The sequence below is a fragment of the Narcine bancroftii genome, chromosome 11 (assembly GCF_036971445.1).
Source record: "Narcine bancroftii isolate sNarBan1 chromosome 11, sNarBan1.hap1, whole genome shotgun sequence".
Lineage (NCBI taxonomy): Eukaryota > Metazoa > Chordata > Chondrichthyes > Torpediniformes > Narcinidae > Narcine > Narcine bancroftii.
Window position 1 is genome coordinate 95,716,732 of NC_091479.1, and position 21,977 is coordinate 95,738,708.

The following is a 21,977-nucleotide window of genomic DNA, read 5'->3' on the forward strand; positions in this document are numbered from 1 at the left end:
AGCTATCAACATTATGTATATGAGCACAATTCCTCCATCCCTCCTTCACCACCACCATTATGATTAGAAATAAAGCCTCTGAAGAGTAATGTGGACAATGCATGGAGAAAAGCTAAACAAGAACATCTGCAGATGCTGGGGTCAAGAGCAATGGACAAATAGCCGGAGAAACTCAGCAGCTCACACCACATCCATAGGCCTGGGTCTGGATCGTTAGATACCCTTTACTTCCTATCCATGCTGCGTGGACGGCTGAGTTTCTCCAGCACATTTGAGTATTGCATGGAGAAGGACGTTAGGCACAATCCCATGGACACGAGGACTATGATGTATTGGAAGCAAAGACAGTTGATCACCTTGAAGCAAAATGGGCCATTCAGTGACATCAGAAATAACAACATTATTCTGACCGCATCCTAATTTGAGTGCATAAAGATTCGAATGATATACCACTAAAACGGTTACATTGTTTCCAAGTTATAGGGAGATGGATATTAAGAAATTTTAACAGCACAGTCACATGGGCCATAAGGACCTGTTACCATGCTGTGTTTGAAAAAATAAAGTAAAAAAAAATGAAGCATGTTGATAGCACTGTGAAATAGCAAGAGACAGGATCAATATCATGGGTTAGATCATGTATTTGCTTGCCTTGTTGCCTTCCTGTACTCGTGCCGACTGTGTTCAGAGCAACACAGTTGTAAAGCACCCTTATTTGCAAGCTCTAAAAGCTTACTTTCTGCATCCGTTGGAGCCCTAAGGGCGCCTATCTGTCTCCTTGCTGGGCTTCTGGCTAATAACGCTGCACAATGAAGATTTGGCTTCCTGAGCACTTTCAGGTGTATTCTATGATTTTTGGGCTGCTGATCACAAAAGATTGCCTGGAAAATTTCCTATCACAATCCATTTTTGTCATTTCCTGTCATATTTTAAGTCTACTTCATGCATCCAAATCCATGAAGTGCAGCGTGTCATTGAAAATTCATTTTCTGCCTTCACTCTTGGACGTCTTCCCGGCTGATCTTGGTGCAGTCAGTGACGAACACGGTGAAAGGTTGCACCAGGACATTGCGACCATGGAAAAGCGGTATCAGGGCAACTGGAATCCATCAATGCTGGCCAAATATTTTTGGACACTGACACGAGAGACAACAGATGCCGAGTACAAACGAAAATCTGCGGCAAAACATTTTTTAGGTCAGTTGAACTAACACAATATGTCAGCCTCGTTGTGCAATTAAATGTGCTAAATTCAATAAAAGTTCATTTAATGTTTCTCGCAATTCCTACGAGATATGGCACATCTGAAACGATCTTTGGTCTTCAGCTTGAAGGTGTTTATTATAATCCCCAATATTTTTTCAGGCTTTTTTTTTCGAGAGTAATGAATGCTCACACATCACCCACAATATTGAATGTTCGGGTGCCCAGTTTGCACCAGGGAACAAGCAACAGATTCAATAAATTCCTGAGCACTATATTATAAAATCTTGTGTCCTATGAAACATTAATTATTGAAAAATGGGAACAAAATTGAAGTTTTTATCTATCTACATTTGAATCTGATTTTACTTTTAACCAGACTAACTTTTATTTAGGGGCATTTAACATTGCAGAAATTCATTTTGGTGCATATATTTATACCCTATGTGTACGAGACCTCATGCACTTGTTAAAACTCTGACACCTCAAAGCTAACAGCGTGTGACAGCTCAAATGTCCTGTGTTAGTCACATTCAGTGGGCTGTGACAAGGTAAATGACACCAATTACCTAGTATAATTACTCCCTGTGACAATATCTTCTCTTCGGTGATTGTTTGATGAGTTTGCAATCCCAGTGATGTCAATCCCCTCTACAAGTAAGGCATCTATTGCTGTCGGGTGTCCGTGCGCACGTACTGATTTACTGTTACAGCAGCCCACTCAATATCACAACACAATCAAAAAACTCAACAGAATTCAATGAATTCCAGTAGAAACTAAATATGTGCAGCCATATTCTGTTCCTATCATTGTGGTGTGCTGTTAGACAGAATCAGACGCACAATTTAATCCACACAAACTTCCACAGAGCCAGGTTGGCTTTGGATGCAGCAACTCTTAGTGAGGCCTTAGGAGGCCAGCACAGGCTTATATCCCGGAGGGTGATTGACTCCCGACCGGGTGAGGCTTGATCCATTCAGGTTGACTGATTGACAGCTGGCCAGGTGTTGTCCTGTCCCCTTACACTCCTGCAGGTACAGAGGTTGCCCCCTGCAGTAAGCCGGAGGTGTACCAGCACAATCATAAAATACCATCAGAGAAGATGGAAGAAAGCAATTCTGTCCATAATAATTCAATGCTCAAGCCAAACATCATTTTTAGAATGATGTGTCTCATTTTGTGAAGGGACATCTGAAAGGAAGGGCAATTAATATGACTCTTCCATCCTGCCCATGGTCTCCATTTACATCTCCTGCTGCCTAGAAAAGGCAGACAACAGACTGAAGTACCCACCACACCCCAGTAAAAACACCAAAATGCTGGAGGAACTCAGCCAGTCTCACAGCGACCATAGGAAGTAAAGACGTGTTACCGACATTTCAGGTCTGAGCCCTTTTTCGTCTGTAAAATGTAGGCAAAGGGCTTGCATTAAAAAGCTAGTGGAAAGGGAAGAGTGGGAGGGGGAGGATACAGACCCATGGACATAAGGTGTCAATTGGATACAAGAAGAGGACAGGAAAGGTAAAAAGTAATAGGGGAAGGGGAGTAGTTTTTGGTTCAGTGAAGGGAGACAAGGGGGAACAAGAGAGAGTGAGAGAGGAAAGGAGGAAGGGGTGAGAGAGAGAGGGGGAAGGGGAGGGGAGAGAGAGGAAAGGGGGAAAGGGGAGGGGAGAGAGAAAATGGGGAAGGGAGGGAGGGGTGTGAGAGAGAGAGAGAAAAAGAAAAGGGGAAGGACAGAAAAGGGGAGAGAGAAAGAAAGACAGAGAGAAAAGGGGGAAGGAGAGAGAGGCCAGCTGAGTTCCTCCAGTATTTCTGTGCTTTTTAACTACAATCACAGCATCTGCATTCTTTCCTGTTTCACTCCATCACACCTTCTTCTCATTCTTCCCAAGGGGAGAAGACATACTGTAAGAGTTTGAAAGCATGCACCAAACAGAGAGTGACAATAACTTCGCGACAGCCATCTAGCTCTGAATTAATGTCACAACAGTGCTGTCTTCCTGCCCCTGCTTGGTCTTTTCATTATAACGCAATAATAATGACAATTGTTCTCTCCACACAGGTGTGTGAATGTTGGAGGGTGGCCTGTTAGGCTACTCACTGAAGAACCTTTCCTCACTGTATTTTGTAGCATATGACAAATAAATTTAAACTCAACGTAGTTGAATATATCGGTCTCGCCACCAGTCCGAGCGACCTGGCACATCTCATTGCAAAGGTGCTTATGTTTAATTCAAGCATCTAAATATAAAAATAAAAAATGGGAAATACATTCATGTACATTAAAAATAAGTAAGATCTCAAAATGCTTGTCTAATTTTTATTTGTTTTGAAGGTTTTAAAGGCAGGTCATTGGCCTGAAGCATTAGTCTCTTCATATACTGCCTAACATGCAATTATAGTCATTGCAATTTCATATTGTGGAGGAGAGTTGGTGCATTTGGAACTATTTTAGAATGCCTTCTATAAATGGGAATAATAAAGGTCGATCCTGTCTCCTTTTCACACAAGGCAATGTCTACAAGGTGAGCACAGCAGACCCAGAACCCCTGTCATTGCCACCATTGATAAAGGTGATTTGACCATTTCCAACAATGGGTTGGTTTACTATGCAGGTCAGGCTCTGACAAGTACCCAGGGCACCATCTCTACCATGTGAGGACACTATTTTGCACTGCATGCTTTCTACCCGTGTTCAAACAGTGTTGTTGCCCTTGATGGGGTTGTTGCTCACTCCTATATAATGAACAGTAGCGCTGTTATGAATCTGAACCCAGCAAGAGCAACAGCGTCCCTGCAGAAACACTGCCAGTCGTCCACAAATTCTTCATTCTATTCATCTCTCCTCCCTTTCATCCAGTGTGACCTTTGACCCACCCAACTCTGCACTGATTTGGAGAAGGGGGAATGATCCACTGTGTCAAGGGAGTTATCAATGAGATATGGATGAACTCAGGATGACCTGGGGTCCTGTCCTCTTACCAGCAAACGGTTCAGCCAGTGCACTCTGTAGACATCAATCCTACACTCTGTAGTTAGCAAACCAAGAGCAGAAATCAATAGTGCAATGACAAAAGAGACTACAGGTGCAAGTCATCCCTGTCAAGGAATTTACAAATGCAATTGCTTCTGTAACACAGAACTATAATGAAATGCAAAAAAAATTGGGCTCCAGTTTCACTCTGCTTCTAATTGTATTTTGTAATCCATTTTACAGTTTAGTTTCCTTCCCCATTTTCTGTGTCGGGGTCAAATGAGAGCTCTCTTGACATACTCTCCAGGCATGAATCTCACACCTCACTGCTCATTATACACAAGAAAGGTAGATGTTACACTGTGTATAAAAGGAGGGGAAATCAAGTTGGATGGGTGTTTCTTTGCAGGCAGTTCAATCGAAGGTTAACAGAAACCTGCCTATCAGGCTGCAATTAAGCTGCAATGTGCCCAAATTGCAAAATGGCAATAATTTATTTTTTGACAGCAAAATAGAATTAATGAAACATCCCAGCGGACCAAACTGATGAAGGCAGTAATCAGAGAAATGTTGTATCAGTGATTCGACAAGCTGTTGTTCCAATGGCATCAGTGGTGTTACTTGTTTTTTTTCAGCTGATCCTAGGCAGCCTGTATATTAATGAGCCTGTTTCCACACACTGATCAAATGAAGAGACAAAAACACTTGTTTCAGGCTGAGCACCGAGAGTATCTGCAACTTCCAGGAAACTTCTAATTTCACTGGAGTGTCTGATTTTATTAATGGAGCTCAAGGCTTTGATCAACCTCAGTTGCAAGAGCCAATGAACCCTGGAGTTCCAATTTAGGAGAATAGGGTGGTGAATAAATATTGGACAAAAATGATGCATTCCCTTGACATTCAACTCATGCTCTGGCTCTCGATCACATCATGCAAATGTTTTTTTTTTAAGCTTCACCAGTTTTTAATTCTACAGTAGTTAGAGACTCACATGCCTTCCCTGCACCATTCCTAATCTCTTCTCTTCCCAACTCTCTGCAAATCCCGTAAACAGCAGAGTTCACGCTCAGTGGCTCAACACAAAACCCTAGAACACCTGGACAGCAAAGATGCTGTCTTTATTGACCACAGTTCAGCATTCAACACCATCGCCACCTCAAAACTGATCAACCAACTCCAAGACCAAGGTTTCAGTTTTCCACTGTGTAATTGGATCCGGATTTCCTCATCTCCAGACCCCAATCAATAGGGACTCTTACTTTGCCCATTATTTATTATTGAATTTTTATTTTTTTCTGTATTTGCAGTCAGTTTGTTTACATTTCTTTCATGATCACATCTCTTTTTTGTAATTTTTTTGTTGAGTAGTTTACACTACCAATAATTGCCTTGCAACCACTGCAACCGTGTCTGCCTGTCCGCATCAGACTTGTCAGCCACAAACGAGCCTGCAGCTGACGTGGACATTACCCCTCCATAAATCTTTGACGGCGAAGCCAAGCCAAAGAAAGAAGAATTGCCTGACCCACTGGCAAAAGAATCTCAGGGTTGTAGGTACTCAGATAATAAATTTGAACTTCCAGACCTTTTCAGGTTCAGGGCTGCATTCAAACTTATTTCCAAACATTCCTACTGGTTGTCTGCCAACATTTCTCCATCAAATTCAAGTTTACTGAAGTCCATCTGCAATCCATAATTTCTGCTGTACATTTTTGCAAATATTATGCATTGAGATTTGATATTCTCTGTTGAACTGTTACACTGCGATCTTCATTAACGTCAGCATTGAGAGACATCCTATATTCCTAATTGGATTATTTTCCTCCTTATCGTCGAGAGGGAGGGAGGGAGGGAGGGAGAAAATGAACATTTTTATGGTTCACTCTACGATCAGGGTAGTGAGGGGAGGGTCAAGAGCCGAGAACCATTGGAATTTTGTATTTCTTTTGAACAGTTCTATATTATTGAGCTTGATTTGTATGAATGTCAAACATAGCCTTCAACATTTACGATGTAAACAGTGAAACTGCAGATCACACTGGAGCTTGAATGGTGGGTGTTTTAGAATATAGTGTTATAGTATAAGCATAGCGACTCATGTTTGAAGTAGACTGACCTGATTTAAATGCAAACAATCTTGAATCACAATGAATTCAGATTGAGTGATGATCTTTTAATCCATATTCTTTCAATGGAAAAAGGTTGTTGCTTTGCGTGTAAATAAGAAATTATGTTTTCAGGGCAGCTGGGATGAAAAGGACCATTGAACTACATCACTTGCAGGAATTTTACGCTGGAGCCATGTTTCTAGTGCGAACAGAAATTCTGCTGGAAAACTGGAGGTCACATTTCCAGCCGGGCGCTAAGAGGTTCCATATCCGATGTCATTTTGTCATAGACTTGGATCAAACCTATGCGCAGTCATTTTGCAATATTTTTCCAGTGCAGTAAAAGTCCAGGAATCCAGAGCACCTGAGAATCGGAGTTCTCGGAAACTCACGGCTTTTGTGGGTGGGCGTGCGTGTGTGCCACAGATGCACAGCAGCAACATGTAAACCACTCGGAAGCCGGGGTAATGTAAGATTTATTTTTGGACTTTGTATTTTATATGAGAAAAATATTGTGTTAATAAACCAGCAAAATTTATCTGCTTATGCTCCTTACAAATGAATTTTAAGATTACTGCCCGAGATTCTTGAACATTCAAAAATCCAGCCAACCCAATCCCCTTTGCCATCCAAATTTTAGGACTTTGGAATTTGGTGCAGGCAAACATTTGGACTCCAATCTCATATTTGTGCAGTGCCAGTGGATCGAATCAACCCCACTGGAGAAAGCAGAAGGAACGCTGGTTTAAGCTTCTTGCTGAAAAGGAGGAACATGCACTTCAAAACTCATTTAATACCTAACCTCCAAGTTAATTTGGCTTCTCATCTGAAAATCTTCTTCTTCCCTGGATCAGGTGACACAGGTTACATGTGATCAATCTGTCAGGGGGTGTTGATTGGAATGAAGATCCACAAAAAAAGCTAATAGAGTGGCAATAATCTTTAACTCCTCGCGATGCTCAGCCCACATACTGGGGTTGTAGTAACCTTTTGTGGCCATGCATCTCTTGTTATCCTTCGGCAACAAACAATGAATCAGAATCATACTTATTGTCATGAACATGCGAAAAATCTGTGGAATTTGTGGTCACAGGTGGCTGTGAAGGCCAGGTCATTGGGTCTATCTATCTAAGGTTCTTGATTAGCCAGGGCATCAACAGTTATGGGGAGAAGGCCAGGCAGTGTGGAAATGGATCAGGTCATGATTAAATGGCAGGACAGATTCGATGGGCTGAATAGCCTATTTCTGCTTCTATGTCTTATGGACTTATTAATGTGTTACAAAATTGGTTGTTTTGGGGCAGCAATATTGTGCAGAACAAGGTGCAAAGATAAATTAAATTACAATTCTGTAAATACAAGATTTAAAACAAAATAACTAGTTCAAAAAAAAAAGGTGAGGGAGTGTCCATGGGTTCACTCCCCGCTTAGAAATCTGACTGCAGAGGGGAAGAAGCTGTTTTTGTAACATGGAGTGTGTGCCTTCACGCTCCTGTACCTTCTTCCTGACGGGAGCTGTGAGAAAAGGGCATGGCCTGGGTGGTGAGGGACCTCGAGGATGAAGGCTGCTTTCTTGAGGCCCCAACTCTAAGAGATGTCCTTAATAGAATGAAGATGAACGCTCATGATGATGCTGGCCAAATTTACAACCGTCTGTAGCTTTTTCCTGTCGGTGCATTGGCACCTTCACACCAGACAATTATGAAACCACTCAGAATGCTCTCCACGGTACACCTGTAGAAATTTGGAAGGCTTTGATGACCTACCAAATCTCCTCCAACTCCTAACAAAATATAGCCGCTGGTGTGCCTTCTTCAGGATTGCATTGAGCCAAAGGCCCTCGGATAGGACGTCAGAGATGTTGATATCCAGGAATTCGAAGTTTCTTACCTTTTCCACTACTGCCCCTGGTTTGTATTCTCCTGGCTTCCTCTTCCAGAAATCCACAATCAATCCCTTAGCGTTGCTAACGTCGAGTGCAAGGTTGTTGTTGTGACAGCACTCAACTACACTTCCTCATTGTTTCACAGTTCTTAAGTTGCACTAATAACAGTGGACAACAAATTTAAAAAAAAAGATTTGCTTCCTGAAAAAAAATTGGGGATTATGATAGACAACTTCAAGTTGAATAGAAAGATAATTTCAGATTTGCTGTATCATGAAGGAAGTTGGAGAAACATTAAATTAATTTTTATTGAATTTTGCACGTTTAATCACATAATGGCGCTGACACATTGCGTTAGTTCAACTGACCTGTGTGCTGATTTTCATTTGCACACAGAATCTGAATCCTCTTCAATAGTCGGCCAGCATTGATGGATTCCAGTTGCCCTGATACCACTTTCCCATGGTCGCACTGTCCTGCAGAAACCTTTCACCATGTTCGTCATGGACTGCAGCAAGGTCAGCAGGGAACATGTTCAAGTGCGAAGGCAGAAAATTAATGCTTCACTTCATGGTTTTGTCTGCTTGAAGTAGACTTAAAATATGACAGGAAATCGCAAAAATGCATTATATCTAAAAAAAACGGCACGTGACAGAAAAATATTACGGTGATTTTTGCAATCAGCATCCCAAAATCCATAAAATGTACTAAAAAGTGTTTAGGAAGCAAAATCTTCGTTGTCCAGTTAATCAGTTAAAAAAAACAGCAAAGAGCTCTGATCGATGGAAATACTCTTTTTACTGCACTGCCACTTTGATTGTATAGCATTGCTGTCAATCTTGAGACCAATTTCCATCAGAAGGAAGAATCTGAGGTATTCAAATATGTATTATTGATAGATTTCTCTTTTCAATTCAATATCCTCTTCGCTTACAGACCAATGTCACACCGTGTGCTTGAGACCATGGACTGTGGATGACATCTAGCTGCATGTCCCTCTCCCTAATACGTTGCCACAGAATCTTGAAGATTGTTTGCACTTACATCAAGTAAGTCTACATCAAACATGAGTCACTATGCTTATACTATCATAGTATTTCTAAAACACCCACCAGCATCTGTTTTCTCCAGACTTTGAAACTCCACCACACATTCTTTTTTGCTGAACTGCCATTCCTAGAATGTAGACATCTAAACCTAGGGTTGGCTATGGTTTATTGAAGGTGTGCAGAAAGACCTTGTAGGTGGGAGTGCTCATACATGAATCGCAACAGGTGAATGAGCAGGAGCAGCAGCTAATCAAGACAAATAGATTGTTGGCCTTCATTGCTAGAGGGGTCGAATTTAAGAGCAAGGAGTTACTGCTGCAACTCTTCAGGGTATGTGAGGCCACACCTGGAGTATCTGTGCGGAGTCCTGGCTCCTTAACTGAGAAAGGACAAACTGGCTTTAAAGATATTGCAGGGGAAATTTACCAGAAATTATAGGGTTTGCTTATGAGGAGAATCTGTACTCATCAGGGTTTTAGAAGGATGAGGAGAGAATGAATTCAAAATGAAAATTTAAAAAAAAGGAATGGAAAATAAATGAACATTCGGTGATACACAAAACACACAAAAAATATTGAAATGGATCCATTTTTTGACCATCGTAAATGCCTTTACATTTTAATTATTTCTCTTTAATTGCCCTCTAAAAGATTTGATAATTTTCATGTGTTAGTGATCTGGCAAGTTTTACAACGTAACCAGCAGAATGACCATGGTAAAATGATGACTATCTTTTCAGGTGACCCAATGCCACATGTTGCTGTGTCAAAGTTATTGTTAGAGTACATGCATGGCATGGAGATTCATTTTTCCCAAGGACGAGCCAGAATTACCACTTATTGGTGGTGCAAAAAAAAGTACTCAAGATGATATGTATATATGTAAACAAATAAAGAAATGTAAACAACCTGTCTGCAACAGAGAGAGAAAAAAAATTCAATAAAAAGCAAAAGAAAGAGTCCTTAAATGAGTGAGTTTGTTGTTGAGGAGTCTGATGGTGGAGGGGGAGCAGCTGGGAGGGCTGGGCGTCTTGTGGCACCTAGACCTCTTTCTTGATGGAAGCAGCATGTGCTGGGTGGTGTGGATTCTTAATGGTTGCTGCTGCTCTCTGACAGCAGCGTTCCCTGCAGATGTTCTCGATGGCAGGGTGGGTTTTGTCTGTGATGTCCTGGGCTGTGCCCACTACCTTTTGGAGGGCTTTACGCTCAGGGGTATTGGTGTCCCCGTACCAGACCATGATGCAGCCGGTCAGCACACTTTCCACCACAGATCTGTAGAATTGCACCAGAGTTTAAATCATAACCCTAATGCGCGGAGTTTACATACCCTTGAATGCATGGTTTCCTCAAGGTTCTCCAGTTCCCTGCCACATCACAAAGACATGCAGTTCTTGGGTCAATTGACCACTGTAAATTGCCCCTAAGGGGTACCATCATGTGGGAAGAAAACACTCAGCAGGTCAGAAAGCATGGCTGGAATCTTCCAGTTTGTTTTCTTGAAGGCGGTATGCATGGCCTGACACTGCTTTCTCACTTCATCCACAGGTGCTGTCTGACCTGCTAAATGCATTCAATATTTTCCACATTCATTTGATAAGCAAGATATGGTCCAATGTTGTATGGTTCTGTTTCACTAATTGATAAAACTAGTATTGAAAAGCTATTAGAATCCACCGAGCACAAACTAAATTCTGATTCTGAACTGTAAACTTAATGAAGCTTGAATAATGATCCACAAACTCCTCACAGATTTTCCAGAGAAATTTGATAATGAGAAAGAGAGAGTGTGCATTTTAAAGGGCTTATTTTCACCAAGATCAATCATGATTCGAGACTCAATAGTCTGGAACCAGGCACCAGAATTATTAGCAAAAAGTAATTATAAAGAACGATGAGGAGATTGTCCCTTCTAAACATGCTTGCAAAGCTTTAGATTAAGGAATTGATCAAGTAACAGTTGTCAAATCCAGCCATTTTGGATTACAGACATAACCAAACTTAATGACTGCTACTGATGAATTGCCTTAATATGCTGTAAACTTTGCCCTTGCAATTCAAGCCAGTGGTCATGAATATTAATCAGTGCCATTTTCCTGGTGTAAATGATTTAATAAATAGATTGTCAGCAGGAATGAGGGTACTGTTACTGTCTATTTTCTTGTGCCCTTTATTCTCAAAGTTCATGCTGTTAAATTGCTGGCCAAAGATCATTTCTGGCTTGCTGCCCAGCTACCCATAACAACTTCTCATCTCTGAAGTGCAACGAAAGGGTTAAAATTGCAGCACTGGAGACAATGAAATGAGCACAGAGGGGTTAGAACCAGAAAGATTTCATGAATGAGATCAAGAAAGTGTTTCCTCTGGAATGTGCAAGGATCCAATTATATTGGATCTGATGAAGGATTCCAAATGAGGCGATGAAGCTGGGGCGTTTTGAACAGAGGAGACAATTGGGGGAAGTGGTGACAGGTGCAGAGGAAGCTTGCAAAAAGTGAGATGAGAAGTGGGTCTCAATGGGAAATGGGTATGACAGTAGTGCGAGAGAAGGAGAATGAAAGGCCAGAATTGTTTTTAATCTGTGCACATTACGTGGGATTGCTTGTTACACAATAGCCTGTCCCTTTTTTGATTGTATGCAAGCAAAGCCATTCTCCGGTACATTTATAAATAGTCTTGTCGATTCATGCTTCTAGAATGGCAAATCTTATCTCATTGAAATAGGCAAACTTCTGCCTCACAATCTACTGCAATTTCTTATTAAGTAAACAGTAACAACAAAAGAGCAAATGGTAAACATAATAATGATTAATACATATTCCAATTAAAACTTACTATAGTCAAAAGCAAGCAGGCATTACCATAAACGGAGAACAAATGCTACTTATGAAAAATTGAACTGAATCTGGATCCAGATATATTTTTGAAATGCAACACTATTGGGCTGAGAAATGTCAGTCCATTAATCTAAAAGTAATGCTAAATGTCACAAAAGGTTAACAGAAAGTACAGAATTAACACACTGATTAAACCCAACTTTTCTGCATCAACTCAAATCCCAAATTAAACAATGTTTTTCTTCATAAGCCTGCCCTTTCTGTCGCAACCTGAAGTTTAAAATTGGAGTTTTAATTTAATTTAAACATACAGCACAGTTACAGGCCATTTTGGTCCACCAGTCCATGCTGCCCAAGTTACACCCAATTAACCTAAAACCCTCCCCCCTCCCCCCCACCCACCGGTTGGTACATTTTGAACCGTGGAAAGAAACCGAAGTCCCCAGGGAAAACTCACGCAGATGTGGGGAGAATGTGCCAACTCCTTATGGACAGCGCAGGGTTCAAACCTAATTGCTAAGACACCAACCGTGCCTCCCCAACTGAACTGAAAGGACTTAGCAACATGGCTCTATTATTAAGGAACACCCACCCCCACCACCACCCAATGCCCTCTTCTCACTGCTACCATTGCAAAGGAAGTACAGGACCCTTTAGACAAACACCCAGTGGCACAAGGACAGCTTCTTCCCTTCTGCCAGCAGATTTCTGAATGGACAATGAACCACAGACATTACCTCATTTTCTCTTATTTTTTCACTAATTTAATATTTAAAAATGTAACTTACATCAATATTTTCACTGTAATGCTACCACAAAACAATGAATTTTGTGATGTGTTTATGACAATGCATTTGATTCTGATTCTCCAGTTGTAATATTGACTACCAAGGCACATGAAGCAAGTGGATTAAACCCTGCAATTTATGCCAGTTCTTTATCTAGCAGTGATTGGCTAGCTTTCCATAGCAATAGTATGGATTTCCCAATGGCCACCATTTCAATTTCCCACAACATTCCCTTGCTGATAATGTCTTTCCATGGTCTTGTGCACTGCCAGACTGAGACCACCATAAACTGGAGGAACAATACTTCATCTTCCATCTGGGCACCCTCCAACATAGACCTCTCTGATTTCCATTAGAACCCCCACCCATCTCCTTTCCTCTAGTTCTGCTTTTCTCTCTCTCTCTCTCTCCTTTTACTCCTTGTCTCCTTTCACAGAGTCCAAATCAATTCTCACCTGTCCTCTTAACATCTGTTGGCCTGTACTCCTTCCCCTCCCATTCTTTCCCTGCCTTTAATTCATACACCTGCCTTTTTTCATTCATATCTTGAGGAAGGGCTCAGGCCTGAAACATTGGGAATATACCTTTACCTCCCAAGGATGCTGCGAGACTGGCTGAGTTCCTCCAGTATTTCAGGTTTTGACTAGCTGGTATGAAAGGTCAGCAGAGGCATTAATGGGCTGAGTATCAACCACTTTAGCTGCATAAATTATTATTATATTCTGTGATAGTACAAAGGGTTGAGGATTTTCAGCTGTGTGTTATTGCGCTGTATGGTGGGAAAGTTGTGTTGTGATACACCTACTGCAAGGGACGATCTCTGTACCTGCAGGATGATCACCAGAGGGCAGACCACACTGTCAATCAGCTGACCTGAATAGACCGAACTCCACCCGGCCGGCTGTCAATCAACCGCCCGGGATATAATCCTGAGCCGGCCCCTCCTGAGACAGTCACTCAGAAGTCACTCGTACAGCTACTACTGTAGCAGAGATTTTTAACTGAATAAAGCCTTTCTCGAGTTTTGTGTCTGCTTCCTGCTGCAGCAGGGCATCACTAGTTGCAACATTAAGTAAATGTATGTGAAAATCATCTCAAACAATTGGACTATTGCACTCATTTAACATATCCATACCCGTACAGGAGTAGTCATCAACTTTAATGTAACCCATTCTGCAGATACAGGTGTAGGATCCCGGACTGTTCACACAGATAGTATTCTCTCGGCAGTACTGCTTGTCCTGTGCACATTCATCAGTATCTGTGAAAGGAAACAAGTTAACAGAGGAATTAGGGAAATGCACATAATCAAAGGGGAAGGATGAAGAAGGCAGTTTCTTTCTTTAAATGCATGGATTTGTTGATTATTTTTAAAAAGCACGATCATTTTTAGTTTTAAAATATATCATTCAGAAACATTTGAACAACTGGTAAAGATGGGACTGTGTTGGCTGTCAAAGGCTTTCAGGTCAGGCAAGTTCAAGTGGTGATTGTAGGTGCCAGTAAAATCCAGGACATTGTACACATTCAGACAATTAGGTTTTGACAGAAACATTAAAACTACTTCAATCTGTTAATAAATGAATCCACTAAAAAAAAATAAAAAACAAAAGGTTTGTTTATCTTCTCTATGAAACTATCTTTGGATACCATATAGACTCAGAAAACATTATTGTTTCTCTTTTCATTTTGAATGAGAAAAATATAAAATGTAAATCTGCCAGCCTCTTATAGATAGCTGCTAACTCTCCTCTCTACAGTAAAACCCCTGATATCTGACACTCTGGGGATTGGTAGATGCCAGATAAGTCCATTTTACAGTTGCTTAAGATTGTATGTTCTGTGGATTGATGAACTATCAATCAGCGATGTGACCAATTTTAATCTTCCTTTTCTTTAGCTATTTATTTTCTGCAATTTTTTCACCGGTTGCTTGAGGCTGCCAGTTGTTTAAATTCCAGATAACAGGAGTTTTACTGTAGATGGATTATCAAGGGAGTGATTGGGTTGAGTCATACAGATCAGGAGACCAAAGGGCCCAGGCCTGAAATGTTGGTTACCCTTTACTCCTTAGAGATACTGTGTGACCTCCAGCATTCAATGTGCAGTCACTGGTCTGTGATGGAGCAGCAGAGGCATTGTGGCATGGCACAGTACTCCCCAACTTATTCTGCATACATCAGGTGAAGAAAGAATACGACTGGAGTTAAACAAGAAAGTCTGTAGATGTTGGCGTTGAGTGCAACATGCTGCGTGGCCTGCTGAGTTTCCCCAGCACATTTGGGTATTGCAGAACATGGCTGGATGTTATGTTTACAGTATTAATAGTCACACAGAAAGGGAGTCATTTTGAATGTTAGCACAGCATATACCCGCCTCCACACATCAAATCCCATGAAGTAACCGTGCAATTTCTATGTGAAATTAGACAATGCTTTACATCAAGTGTACGAGCCTCAAAAACTTGAAAGCTCAGAAGACTGACACTGCTATATGGTTATTTATACTATTCTAAATTTCCATTTTGTATTGATGATGAACGCCAGAGAGTTACTGACATTTCTTTAGATATGTGACAATCCCATATTCCCATTGCCAATGACAAGTAGCAAGTTATCAAATAAGACAAAGCAATCAATAATTGCAAGTGCCACTGTGCTAATAGATTTGAATTGCTTCTGACCAAGAAGCTTTAATTTCCATCTCAACAATTTTGTAACAATGGAATTATCACCGAAAAGGTATGTCTGAGCCAGCCAATGAGGTTTCTCAGTCTAATAAACGAGTAACTGAATCTCATTTAGAAAAAGTGATGGTTCTCAGGTGCTGTGAGGACTAAATTAATATTGGTGAATGAGTTGGTGCACATTTATATTAAAAATGCATCTCTAGATTAAAGGTGACATGGGACAGATTCTAATCCCCTTCATCTCTGCACTTTAGATTAACAATAGATTATGAATGACAGGAGTATTTTTATACAGAGAGATAGGAACATTGATTACTTTCATCAAGGAATTCTTGGTTAGGCTTCATCTATACTGTTCACTATATAGTTTAGTAACATATCAGCAAGTGTGCAAAGGAACCAGATGTAGCACTAGAAAAATATGTGGTCAAAAAACATAAAGAATCTCAAATTAAAGGGACCTTTTTGCTCATGAACACACTACCTGTAATAATTACCCACGTGGCACACTACCTGTCATTATACACTACCTGTAATGATTACCCACTACCTGTAATTACACACTACCTGTAATAATTACACAATACCTGTAATAATTACCTGTAATTACACACTACCTGTAATAATTACACACTACCTGTAATGGTTACCCACTACCTGTAATGACTACCTGTAATGACCTCCTGTAATGATTACCCACGTGGCAGCGGAGAAATTCATTAATGTAGTGCTGCTTATTCAGATCAAAATTTGATATTTACAGATAGGAATGTAATTGCAACTCTTTGCAGGTCGAATTAGGTCAGGCCACGCTTACAGTTTAAGAGAGTTCTTCTGGTTTTGAGTCATGTCTGTACCAGTGACACAATTTCTGCATTTCTATGTCCAATACAAACAGGAATGACAATTCCCTGATTTGGAATATTGCCTAGGAAATTAGGTCCCATTGTGCTGAATTGGGCCTCATCGGCAGCCCTGGAGCAACCAGGTGTTAATGGTACTGTTCCATTACCTCATCCCAGGTCAGGGCTGGGAAACACCACCTTGCAATACAACTTTAACAGTAACATAAAATATAATTAATAATTTCCTTAGCATATTCCTTAGTGTTACAGTATTCAAATGCCAGTCAGTAGCATCCAGACCCTTGGATCTCAATATGGCTGACTGCTACTTCACCAGTCCAACAAACAAATCGACCATTAACAAGTTTAACAGAAAAATCTGCCAACACTGTGATGGTTGTGCAATACTCAGAAGTGCTGGAGAAGCCCACTATGCCAGGCAGTGCCTATAGGAAGCAAAGAGATATAGCCCAAAGACTTGAATCTTTTGTCAAGCTACTAACAAGTCATGCAATAACCATTATGCCTGGTGCTCCACCTCCAGGGAATATCTAATACATGATAAATAATAGAATCTGCTGATACCATGATTATAGTTTACAGAAAAATCCTGGAGAAACTTAGCAAATCACACAGCATTCTTTATGTAGCAAGGATGAAGACATATCACCAACATTTCAGGCTTGAGCCCTTCATCAAGGTATGAGCAAAAGCAGGCAAGCGTCTGAATAAAATGGTGGTATTGGGAGGGGAAGGGGGTAGGAGCATAGGCAGGGGGACTTAATGGCACTGATTCACCACAGCCTACAAATAAAGAATACACTCACTTGTTTCTTTCAGCACAGTATGAAGTCGACTTTATTTTTATTACTGTCTCTTCAACTCCCAAAACACCACCCAGCTAAGCTCCTCTGACCTTCTCATTGGCTCACTGCCACACAGGCGATCCTGACACTCTCACTCTCCTCCTACTGCATCTGAGATTCATCACCCGTATACTGACGCTTAACACGCCCACACTATTACCACCTCCCCCCGCACATCCATCGCAGACGACGACAGCGGCGGCCAGTTCTGCTCCCAATGGAGGTAAGTACGCAACCGTGCCAAGGTAATAGGTGGATACGAGTGCAGGATGGGATGGGCATAAGATGAAAGAGTTAGGAAGTGATGGGAAGGAGAATGAGAGGGAAGGGGCGTGGGGAGCTGTAGGAAAGGGACAGAAGATGGAGTATCTGATACTCTTTGGTAAAACCAAAACATTGCATTTTGATGGTTAGTACGTTCACCATCTCTTTAGGGAGTTAAAGCAGAAATTGCTGGGAGGTGGGAGAGAATAAATGTTTCTTTTCAAAGTTAGTCAATTTTGAGAACCAAGCAGGGAGAAGAAAGAACAAAAAGGAAATTATGTGATAGGAGAAAGGCAGATTAGATTAAAAATGGAAATAGTTATATTGGAATTTTGATGAAACAGCTCAAGGGACTTAATGGGATTATCAAACTCAAAAGTGATGTGGGTGTTGATTTTACAAATAGTAACAAAAGCACCAAATTGCTGGAGGATCTCAGCCAGTCTCGCAGCATCCATAGGAGGTAAAGATATTTCAGCGACGGTTCAGCCCTGAGCCCAAGTTCCTCTGAGTTCCTCCAGCGTTTCTGTGTGTGTTTGAACTACAATCTCAGCATCTGCAAACTTTCGTATTTCACTATAAATAGTAAGAGCCCAGTCTTAGCACCACATTTCATCTCACACTTCAGAGCCCACTCAAAAACCCAGATCTTCTCTTTTGTTGGAGGGGCATTCTGGATTCTGCAGCTGTTGGAATCTGGAGCATTGCACAATCAGCTGGAGGAACTCAGTGGGGTCACGCAACATCAGCGGGAGAGAAAAGAATTGTTGATGAAGGGTTCAGGCTGGCAATGTTGAGCATTCTTATTTCTTCGTCTAATGATGTCATGTTCCTCCAGCAGTTATTCTTCTCTTTTGTTCCTCCTCCCTCCTCTTACCTTACCCCTTAATGAAAGTTCATCAATCTGACAATTATTTATGCTACCCGCTCTACAATTGCTGACCGCTGAATATTTTTGTTCTATTTCAGCCATCACAATATTTTTCTTCTGCATTTCTCTAGTGAAGCCATTACACGCCCTGACAATTCTTGCACCAAAATATAATTTCAACAGAACATTTTAGTAGTTAACCCACTTTAAGCTCCAATAGCTGCTCTAATTGTACTGGTCTGAAGATGGTGAAGTGATCGATGGTTGCCTTCCTGTCTAACCCATTAGCTCTGTTAAAAATAGCATACATAGAAATATAGAAGCACAAAAAATATGATTCAACCCTTCAAGCTTGTTTCACCATCAAATACGATCATGGCTGGTCATACGATGTTTAATCATCTATTCTTGCGTTCTGTCCGTACGCTTGACCACTTTAGCCAATAGGGCCACATCAGTGGTGGATTGACTACCACCTGGGCCCTAGACTGACCTTGCCCCCCTGCCCCCACCCGTCATTGAATAGAATAAAATGAAATTGTTCCATTTATTGGCCTTAGGGAAATATATCTGATGCCCTCAGATATTCTAAATATATCCACCGCCCACTGGGTATGTACTGGGAATACACCAGTTGGGGTTTGGTTGGAGGAGGGGAGGAAAAACTTCATTAAAATCAATTAAAACTTTACCTTACTGAATAATTTGAAAAGTCTCTTAGTTACAAAAGGATAAATAAAACCAGTTCTTTAAAAAATGTCACAATACATAAATAACACAGGAGAAGGGAGAGTTTTTTTAAAAAAAAGGTAAACATCCCATGAGCCGAACTCTGCTGCAGGAGGTGGTCCTCAGACTTGCGTGCGCACGTAGAAATGTGAACATTGATTGATATGTAGCATTGGGACCAACAGAGCCTGAATTGATAGATGGGACCAAGATCCTGCTGCTGACTGACAGGTGAACACCATACTTCCATGAGCCTTGATAGATGGGTGGACCCAAGACTTCTTTTCTTTCTTTCTTCTTCTTTGGCTTGGCTTCGCGGATGAAGATTTATGGAGGGGTAATGTCCACGTCAGCTGCAGGCTTGTTTGTGGCTGACAAGTCCGATGCGGGACAGGCAGACACGGTTGCAGCGGTTGCAAAGGAAAATTGGTTGGTTGGGGTTGGGTGTTGGGTTTTTCCTCCTTTGTCTTTTGTCAGAGAGGTGGGCTCTGAGGTCTTCTTCAAAGGAGGTTGCTGCCCGCCGAACTGTGAGGCGCCAAGATGCACGGTTTGAGGCGATATCAGCCCACTGGCGGTGGTCAATGTGGCAGGAACCAAGAGCTTTCTTTAGGCAGTCCTTGTACCTCTTCTTTGGTGCACCTCTGTCTCGGTGGCCAGTGGAGAGCTTGCCATATAACACGATCTTGGGAAGGCGATGGTCCTCCATTCTGGAGACGTGACCTACCCAGCGCAGTTTGATCTTCAGCAGTGTGGATTCGATGCTGTCGGCCTCTGCCATCTCGAGTACTTCGATGTTGGAGATGAAGTCGCTCCAATGAATATTGAGGATGGAGCGGAGACAACGCTGGTGGAAGCATTCTAGGAGCCATAGGTGACCCAAGACTTACACAAGGTCATAATGACAAGTAGTTACATTGGTGTACCAGCGGTTGTGAGGGGCCTCAAGGCTTCAGCCTACTCAGCCCAATGGTTAGTCCACCACTGGACCACATCAGTCTCTCTTTTGAATATATCTAATGAACTCACCTCAACAACTTTCTGTGGTGGAACATTTGACAAGTTCACAACTTTCTGAGTGAAACACTTACCATCATCTCAGGCCTAAGTAGTTTAGCTCTTATCCTCAGATGGTGACCCTTTATTCTGGAGTCCATACATTCTGATCCATTGTTCTAGAGTCTGATCCCAATCACCTTCTCTTCCCCAGTCCTTTCTGGATTTGAAAGTTTCCCATTCATAGTATATATCTTGTAGTCGCACTAGGCACGCAGCGACCGAAAGAACCACAAAGATTCGAAATTGAGTTGAATCAACTCATTTTAATAGAACTCTCGCATGCGTTTAAATCCCTCAGAACCCGACGATGCTTGTGACTCCCAGGACCTTTATGAAATCAGCCACTAGGCCATGGGCTTGCCCTGCACCCGGAGCTCTCACCGTCAGATCTGCCGCGGACTTGCCCGTGACTCTGTGAACCAGTTTACCTGTTGCGTGGGTGAGCCATCACAATCTATAGCATTATTTTGTATATTCATTACTGACAGAAATATCTACAATTAACAAATATTACTTATCACAAACCATTGGTACCCTCATTCACACATGGAAAAAAAAAAGGAAAGGGGATCCTCAGCTGTGAAAATAGTTTACATTTCCATCTCTTCGTACAATGCAAAGATGCAGAAAGAGCAACTCAAAACTTTTCTGGTGGAAGTTTAATGACCTGAAACTTTAAATCTATTTCTTTCTCTAAAGATGGTGCCTGATGTATGTTTCCTGTCTTTAGTTCAGTTTTAAAAAAAAACTACATTCATTGTGACCTTATTTAAATATAATATTTTAAGGATTTTATCATCTGAAAATTGGAAATGGGATCTTCAGTGTGAATACTGATCATGGAAATAACTGTAAGGCTAACGACACTGTTTTATTTTATTACTGGGACGTGGCCCATAATTTTTTTTTTCCAATCATTTGTTCATTTTTAATCCACCTTATCTCTTAGAGGTGTAATTTTCCTTCTCGTTTGGGGCAAATAAGCGATGACAGAGGTAACGTTGAAATATTTTGATTTAGACATACAGCATGGTACAGGGCCTTTGGCCTATGAGCCCCTGCTACCAAATTGCACCCAATTGACCCATGCTGACCAGGGGTCGAGGGGGGGGGGGGTAGGGGGGAGAGAGAACATGCTCCTTACAGACAGCACCAGATTCAAATCCTGATCACTGATGCTGCAACATCGTTGCGCCAACCGTACCACCTGTGTATAGACTGTTATTCTAATAGAACAACTAAATCATACATCGCCATTCTGTTATTACCCATGATGCAAAACCCATCGAAAGTAGGGAGAATAGACAAATTGCACCTTATTTAGGTGCAACTGCCACTATTAGCTGCTACTGTTCCAAGTAATTTATCTATCTCTGCCTCAAATATACCCAATGATCTGGCCTCCACCACCTTTGGGGGGAGAGAATTCTAATGACCCATGGGGGGGGTGGGGGGTGGGAAGGTAAAACATAAAAGTCTCCAGACACCATTGTAAAGGTTAAAACCTTGTGTTTTAAGTCTAAGTTAATTTCGTGCCTATTTGTATTGTTACCATAGTGACTATGTTGTAATATCCACCCAGATTAACGGCTTTCATTCAACATTATGTGAAGGAGTCGTGAACACAAGAAATTTTTCTTTGAATCTCTAAAGTTTGTGTATCTCTTTAAAAGCTTTTTTATATACATTTTATCTCTCTCATTATACAGCAAATGCTTTGTTATTCATCATTATGAAAGTCTTAATGTGAAGCTATAAAAATGTTTATCTGTTTTATCAGTGAATTAAAGCTACATAAAGCAGCAGCCACAGTTTG

General features: G+C 41.3%; 1 protein-coding gene across 1 annotated transcript in view; it reads right to left on the reverse strand.

Annotated features, from left to right (window-relative positions):
• Positions 1-21,977, reverse strand: part of LOC138745639 (protein kinase C-binding protein NELL2-like) — a 198,331-nt gene that overhangs the window by 84,568 nt on the left and 91,786 nt on the right. Inside the window, exon 13 of the mRNA XM_069902865.1 lies at positions 13,977-14,102. Within this exon, the coding sequence (XP_069758966.1) occupies positions 13,977-14,102 (126 nt within the window). The remainder of the gene's footprint in view (positions 1-13,976; positions 14,103-21,977) is intronic.